This window comes from Berghia stephanieae, chromosome 4 (genome assembly GCF_034508935.2).
Source record: "Berghia stephanieae isolate SIO BIC M18660-M18661 chromosome 4, UCSD_Bste_1.3, whole genome shotgun sequence".
Taxonomy (NCBI): Eukaryota; Metazoa; Mollusca; class Gastropoda; order Nudibranchia; family Aeolidiidae; genus Berghia; species Berghia stephanieae.
The window spans coordinates 6,910,202-6,918,352 of NC_088363.1; the positions used below are offsets into that span (position 1 = coordinate 6,910,202).

The window sequence follows — 8,151 nt, forward strand, 5'->3', positions numbered from 1 at the left end:
CAGGTCTGATACGGCAAATTTTTAAGGACTCTTAGACTAGATGGTGGGATTAGGTAAAGGATGATATGAAAGAACTGGGCCTGGAGGAACATGATGCGCTGAACCGAGATGCATGGAGATGTGGCATTCATTATGGCAACCCTGCAAACTGCGGGATAAGCTGAAAGAAGAAGTCATTTTGTTCTACATTTTATTTTTCCAAATCTTGAATTAAATATTTTGAAATTATTTCAGCTCAATCCTGCCAGAAATATGGGTTTCCTTTCCCAGGGAAAAGAAGCAATTGTATGATTGAGTATCAGAGATGTTTGGAGTTTTTTTTTTTCTTCTTTTCTTTTAAAGAGTGGCATCTTTGATATTGTTGCTTTGATGAATACCCGATGCTTGCCTTGACTTTTATACCCAAATATTTCCTTTTTAGTCATATTTGATCATTTGATATTTTTCTGGCTATTTAAGATTGTAGGGAATAATTTTCTTTAAATTTGAAATTCGATTTAGGAATAAATTTTCCTTATCCTACTCCTAATTTAAATCGACCTGCACTTATTTGCAGTTCTGATAACCAGATTTATTATGGGCTCATTGTTGTAATGGAAATCTCAAAGAAAATGACACAAAATATTGTCAATTACAACAATGTTACGTTCTGATGGATGTCAGACCTGCATATATGTAAACGTCGAGCTAAATCCTTAAAGCTTTGACGAATCCAAGCACTTTTCTATATTCAAAGATGTCCTTAAAAAAAAATAATCACCTTTGAAATGCAGCACAAGGTAGAATTTTGGCGCACACATATTATAACACCCGCTGAATGAATTATTGTTGCTAAATCTAATCAATAACATGAAAAGGAAACAACCTAATGTATCTGAATCTGAATGTTACTCGAAGTCGACTCAATTCTGAGTTTTTGTATTCAATGGCGAAGAGAGTTGTTGAGTGGGACTGTAGACGTTGTTGGTGTTTAGGCTGAAGAATTTTGATAAATCTTCGTTTGGATGTTTCTAAATCTGTTGTGTTCACACATGATTCGGGAAGAGCTGTGATAGTGTGGGGTGCAAATGAATATTTGAAGATGTTTGAGTTTGTAGATTGGTGTTTTTGTGTTTTTGAGTGTGTTTTTCTTTGGAGGTGTGAATTTTGTTGAAAGTCTAGTTGTTCTGGTGGGATGACCGTCATTTTGTTTGCAATTTTGAACATGAGAGTTAAGCGTTGGTCTTTCCGTCTGTCTTGTAAGGGAGACCATCCAAGCTGTGTGATAATTTTTGTAACGCTTTTATGGAGGCTGTAGTCATTGTGGACAAATTTGGCAGCACGGCGCTGTACAGCTTCAATTGCTTTTAAATATCCCATTGTAAGCGTGGGTCCCAAACCATACAGGAATATCCTGACCTCCCATAGTGGGCAGGGGGGTACATACTGTGTCTTCTAGCCCCTTATAACTGTTTTCCAACATGCTTTCTGTCTTTGTCTTGGAATGAGATTATTTGGTTATCCTGGCCCTGGCCGGGACTCCTAGCTCGGAGGGAAACAGTCAAATGCATAGTTATTGTTTTGGGAGATGATATGTTTTTCCTTGTAAATCATCTCTCTGTTATGTATTATTATAATTGTTATTTTCAATGTATAATGTAAGCATTTGAGTGTATTCCTCTGTGTTGGATTTTGTGCTTGTGTCCGGATGAGACTTAGAGGTGATCTCAAACTAAGTACATTGGTGGTATGCTCTTGGAATCTACATCTGATCCCTATTTGTTCCTAGTTCCCCTACGTCTTACTTTTTCTTGGGTGCTTTAATTGTAATTCTATAACTTTTTACTATCCCATTTTCTTCCTTTTTACTGGCGCTGATATAACCTAAATGTGCTGGAAGCGCCGTAAAACCCTTAAAAACATACAGGAATAGTCTAAGATGGATCTCAGGAGTGTTATATAGGCAGTTTCTTTTAGGGTTGTATGTGCCTTTTGGTGGACTCTAGCGTTGAATTTGCTTTATTTATTATTTTGTTGATGTGTGCTTGTCATTTTAAGTTTTCTTGTTTAACGATGCCTAGTTATGGATTTTCTGTAACGTGTTCCATTGTGTGATTGTTCGGTGTGTAGTTGTGAATTGCTACGGGATATTTCCAATTATAACAGTTTGTTTCAATTATAGCATTGGTTTTAAGAAGTGATATAATTTTTCTCTCAATTATTTACTGATCGTTATATTTTTGTTTTGAAAATACGTTGTCAACATTTGAGTGAGTTCCTCTTAGTAGCATCATGTGCTGGTATCTGAATGACACTTTCATGTGATCTCAAACTAACACTGATGGTATGCTCTTGGATCTACATCTGTTCCCTATATGAACCAATTCCCCTTTGTCTTACTCTTTTCTTGGGTGCTATAATTGTAATTCTAGAATGGTTTGTCTATCCCGTTTTCTTCTTCTTTTTTTAAACTGGCGCTGATATGACTTGAATGTGTTGCAAGCGCCATAAAACCCTTAAAATAAACAAAGCATGATGTACGAGTAGATTTTTTGACACGCACACACATTACACACGCATTACACACACATTACAAACACATCATAACACGGGCTGAATAATTTTTGCTTCATCTAAACATTAACAATTGCAACTTTTACTTTTCACCACTATATTAAAATGTTATCAGATTGTTTTGAACTAGGGGGTTCCGTTAGCTCAGTCGGTAGAGCATCCGCTTCACACATGAAGGGACCGGGATTGTATCCGGGTGAAGTTATGACTTTTTTTCTGATCTCCCTGTCCACCTAACAGTAATTGGGTATCTGGCTCTGTCAGATCTAAAGGAAAGTATCTTGGGATAGAATATTGTACCCACTCTCTAAAGTTTACGGCTGTGATTTGAATATATTGCGAAATAACAAAAATAATACGAAGCGTCCCTCTTATCCTGTGCAAAAATATGTAACAGGGCAATATTTACCCCTTCGCTTCCGGTTTTACTAAAAAATAGATTTGAATGGTTGCAATGACTGCGCAGAGCAAGACACAACTGGTTTGTTGTTGTTGTTGTTGTTTATTCTGATGTATTTTTGTGTGAAGATGAGAGGGGGTGGGGTGGGAGGGGGGGGGGAGGTCACAATCGCAGTGGGAAATTCTTTGAAATTTTTAACGCTGGAATTCAAGAATGATATATTGGAACAAACTAAGAACTAATTGACATGACTGCATTCTGGCAGGAAACTGTGTCCAAAAAGTCTTTTTTTTCTGGTATTCGACACGGTTGACTTTTCTCGTGCAGTCTTTCAGAGCCATGAGGCACATTGAGCCGGGGTTTTATCCCGGTTTCTATAACTATAAACGGACAATAGAAATTCCTTGCTACCCTTTGGATAGGCAGGCAGCATGCTAGACTGTCGCAAAGTACTTTCCGTCAGATCTAACAGACCAAGCTATCCAATCCAAGCTGTGTGGACAAGGGGATCAGAAAAAGATCTCTCGACCAGCACCCAGGATTGATCACGGTCCCTTTGCTACTGGAGCCAGTGTTCTACCAACTGACCTATAGGAATGCCCGACGTTTCCAGGGATTTACGTGAAAACGATTTTTATTCTTTATAAAACGTTCGGTAGATTTTCATCGTTATCGAATTGAAAGTGGTATTTTTATCTCATAGTTTAGTAGATTAACGCTTATGGACACTAGGTGTCAAGGAGTGACTTGTCTCCACATGAAAACTGACAATAGAAAAATGGATAAAAATTTAAATTTAATTCACAAGAACAGATGGATTAAATTGAAGCTTCATAAAATATATAAATTAAATTGAAGCTTCATAAAATATATAAATTAAATTGAAGCTAAGCTTCATAAAATATATAAATTAAATTGAAGCTTCATAAGCGGGTGATTGGATGAGAGCATCACCCTTGAATCATATACCTATGATGTTCGCATGGGTGTACGATCCGATAGTGATGTCGTTTCTTCTTCTCTTTACTAGCCTATCCTGCTTCTTTGGTTTGTGATTGTATTTTTGACAGGGGATATTTTTTTTCTGTAAATCTTCTGCCTGTTTGTTCTTGGTTATTTATAATTTAGCTTATGATATCTTTAGGTTATGATTTTGATTTACATTTGTACTATTTTTGTTAGATTGCTTGTTTTTTTTGTTTCAGCGGTCTCTCATATAACCTCAATTGTGTTGGAAGAGACCTAAAGCAACAAACAAAAAAAAAAAAAAAAAAAAAAAAGAAGCTTCATAAAATATATAAATTAAAATGAAGCTTCATAAAATATATAAATTTGATTGAAGCTTCGTAAAATAAATGAATTAAATTGAAGCTTCGTAAAACAGATGAAATAAATTGAAGCTTTAGAAAGACAAATTAATGTAATTGAAGCTTTATATAGACAAAAGAATTAAATTGAATATTTAGAGAGACAGATGAATTTAATTGGAGCTTCTACTCTATCTTCCACTATTGTTTTTACCTATTCGAGCTTTCTGCAGCACTCTTTACATTTCAACTCGATAACTTGAATCTACATAAAGATTTCATCCCATCATGCTTGCAATTCCCATTAAGAGACAATTCTTCTGTTTTTCTTTCCCCCACAGCCAAAGAGAGTTTCATGCCTCCTGAGGAAGATGGCTGCATCATTGACAACCTCCTCAGCGACATCAGAAAGGGATTCTCACTCAGGAAGACCACTCCAGGAAGCAGAAGAAGTCCCAACAAGAACCCTGAAAACGCCAAGGAAGAGCCTAATAAGGGACCCGTTGTTAATGGACTCGGTACCGAATCTAAATGTTGAATCAGAAGATGTCTAGCCGTTGCGTTTATAGAGAAGTCCCACCAGATGAATTCCAGGGAACGCCAATCTAGGAGGACCCTCAAAATAGACCAGTTTTCAACGGACACACCCAATCTAAACGTTGAATTTGGAAATCTTCAGTAGTTGCCTTCACATTATATATATATATATATATATATATATATATATATATATATATAATATATATATATATATATATATATATATATATATATATATACATAATGATAAAGATGTTTAACAGATCAATCTTATAACGCGCGGCTATAAAATGTGGTCTAGTGTTATGACACTCGCTTTCGGATCGGAAGGTCCTGGGTTCGAGCCTCACTCGGCGCATAGTTGAGTCCTTGGAACAGGCTCTTTACTCACATTCTCTCACCGTACTCAGTTGTAAAATGAGTACCTGGCCGTTAACAGCGTTGTTTCTGTCCGAAAAAAAAATTGTGATATCACCTAACAGGCATCATGTCCCGTCCTATAAATTACATGTTGCTGTTGGTCAGGGATTCTTTGTAAAGCCCTTTGAGCAAGTTTAGTGGATATTGCGCTATATAAAAGCTCAATTTTAACGTATAACGTATCACGTATCTATCTTATGGTAATTCTCATTAGACGTAACAGCAGTGCAAGTAGGCGTTTTGATATGAATCACAGAAATGTGTACATTGTAACATCGAACCAGTTCCCCTTTGTCTTACCTTTTCTTGGGTGCTTTAATTGTAATTCTAGAACTTTTTACTTTCCAATCGTCTTCCTTTTTACTGGCACTGATATGACCTATATGTGTTGCAAGCGCCGTAAAACCATTAAAACAAAACAAACAAAAACTGTAACATCCAATCCAAAATCACATAGCGGCACTATTTTTCGTATAATGAGAATGATCATGTGATATGCACGTGATACTTGACGCGTGATACGTGATACGTGATACGTATGGCCGGCTAAACCTCTCCAATATCTTATTTATTCCCTTACCCTCAAAATGTTAAGACTACTTCACATAAAATTGACATTACCGGAAAAACCCATACTTTATGTTATGATTTGATATTAAGATACAATGTATTTAAGACATATCATGTGCGGCTATGTGGTCTTGTGCTATGACACTCACTTTCAGATTATTGGAAGGTCCTGGGTTCGAGCCTCGCTCGGCGCATAGTTGAGTCCGTGGAAAAACCTATTTACTCACATTGTCTCACCATATTCAGGTGTAAAATGAGTACCTGGTCGTTTACAGCATTGTCTTTGTCGGAAAAAAAAATTGTAATATTGCTTAACAGGCGTCATGACTCGTTCTCTATGTAAAGTGTTGCTGTTGACCTGGGACCCCTTGTAAAGCGCGTTGAGACTTCGAGTGGATATTGCGCTAGTCTATACACAAATTCTCATTTCATAATATCCACCTCCGTCATTTACTTTTTGACATACGGCTGTTATCAATGAATTTGAGATAAAAATTTTTGATTTTTTCTAATTACACCTTTAAACCAAACCTTTTAAAAGATATCATCAATTACAATTGCACACAAAATAATCAAACAGAAAGTGCCATTTCTATTAATTATTTATAGGGAATGATATTAGCGAAAGAGGAGCGTCCCTTGATTGGACGTCACCTTACAGAGAGAACGTTAATTTGGTTTAGAAGTGTCTCAAGCCGCTTTCACCGGAAGCGAGGACGAGAGACGCATGCGCACAATCAACATGACTTTCTTTCTCTAATAACTTTTCCGCCGGTGACGTCACAGACTATAGGTGACGTCCAATCAAGGGACGCTACTCTGCCGCTAATCTCATTCCCTAAATTAATTATTTATTTTCCGTTTTGAACACGAACGAAAATTTGTTGACTGTAAAGCTGAAGAACAAATTTAAGAAATGATCCAGTTGACGGGGTTAATTCTATACACGTGTCAACGTCCAGTTTGACGGGGTTAATTCTATACACGTGTCAACGTCCAGTTTGACGGGGTTAATTCTATACACGTGTCAACGTCCAGTTTGACGGGGTTAATTCTATACACGTGTCAACGTCCAGTTTGACGGGGTTAATTCTATACACGTGTCAACGTCCAGTTTGACGGGTTAATTCTATACACGTGTCAACGTCCAGTTTGACGGGGTTAATTCTATACACGTGTCAACGTCCAGTTTGACGGGGTTAATTCTATACACGTGTCAACGTCCAGTTTGACGGGGTTAATTCTATACACGTGTCAACGTCCAGTTTGACGGGGTTAATTCTATACACGTGTCAACGTCCAGTTTGACGGGGTTAATTCTATACACGTGTCAACGTCCAGTTTGACGGGGTTAATTCTATACACGTGTCAACGTCCAGTTTGACGGGGTTAATTCTATACACGTGTCAACGTCCAGTTTGACGGGGTTAATTCTATACACGTGTCAACGTCCAGTTTGACGGGGTTAATTCTATACACGTGTCAACGTCCAGTTTGACGGGGTTAATTCTATACATGTGTCAACGTCCAGTTTGGCCGCTTCTAGAAGTGACTGACGATAGTGATAGTGGGGGTGCAAGGGACCTAGTTCTATACCATGCCCACGTCCAGTTTCGTTTCTTCTATGAGTGACTGACGACAGTCGGGGTGCGAGTGATCTTAATGTCAAACTGAAGGGGTCAGTTCTATACCATGCCCAAGTCAAATTTGGCCGCTTCTAGAAGCGACGGACGACAGTGATGATGATGATGATGAATGATGATGATGACGATGATGATGATGATGATGATGATGATGATGATGATGATTATGATGATGATGATGATGATGATGATGATGATGATGATGATGCAAGTGATCTAGAACGTCAAATTAAAGGGATTCATTCTATACCATACCCAAGTCCAGTTTGGCCGTTTCTAGAAGTGACCAACGGTAGTGATATTGGGGGTGCAAGTGATCTAGAATATCAAACTGACGAGGTTAGTTCTATATATATATACAAGTGTCAAAGTCCAGTTTGGCCGATTCTAGGAGTGACTGATGATATTTGGGGTGCCAGTGATCTATCTAAAAGGTCAAATTGAAGATCCATACCGTGTGAAAATCCAGTTTGGCCGATTATAGAATTGACTGACGACAGCGATAATTTCAGTGGTCTAGAAAGTCAAATTGATGAATCAGTCCATATTCCTTCTGTGCCATTAAAAGATGCAAAAGTTGCAATTGCTGAACCCGTAGGGGAAAAGCCAAAAGATCCACGTTTGAGGTCAACCTGGAATTGGGCAAGGTGAAGGACGAACCAATTCAATTCTGAGGTACAGGGGTGTGGGGGGGGGGGGGGGGGGGGGGTGAAAGATC

General features: G+C 37.9%; 1 protein-coding gene across 4 annotated transcripts in view; it reads left to right on the forward strand.

The window, feature by feature from the left end:
* Positions 1 to 4,947, forward strand: part of LOC144969955 (inverted formin-2-like) — a 321,818-nt gene extending 316,871 nt beyond the window's left edge. For all 4 annotated transcript variants that reach the window (XM_078909050.1, XM_078909051.1, XM_078909052.1 and 1 more), the window contains 2 exons: positions 235 to 285; positions 4,602 to 4,947. In XM_078909050.1, coding sequence (XP_078765176.1) covers positions 235 to 285; positions 4,602 to 4,798 — 248 coding nt within the window. In that variant the 3' untranslated portion in view covers positions 4,799 to 4,947. The remainder of the gene's footprint in view (positions 1 to 234; positions 286 to 4,601) is intronic.
* Positions 4,948 to 8,151: the final 3,204 nt, after the last annotated feature.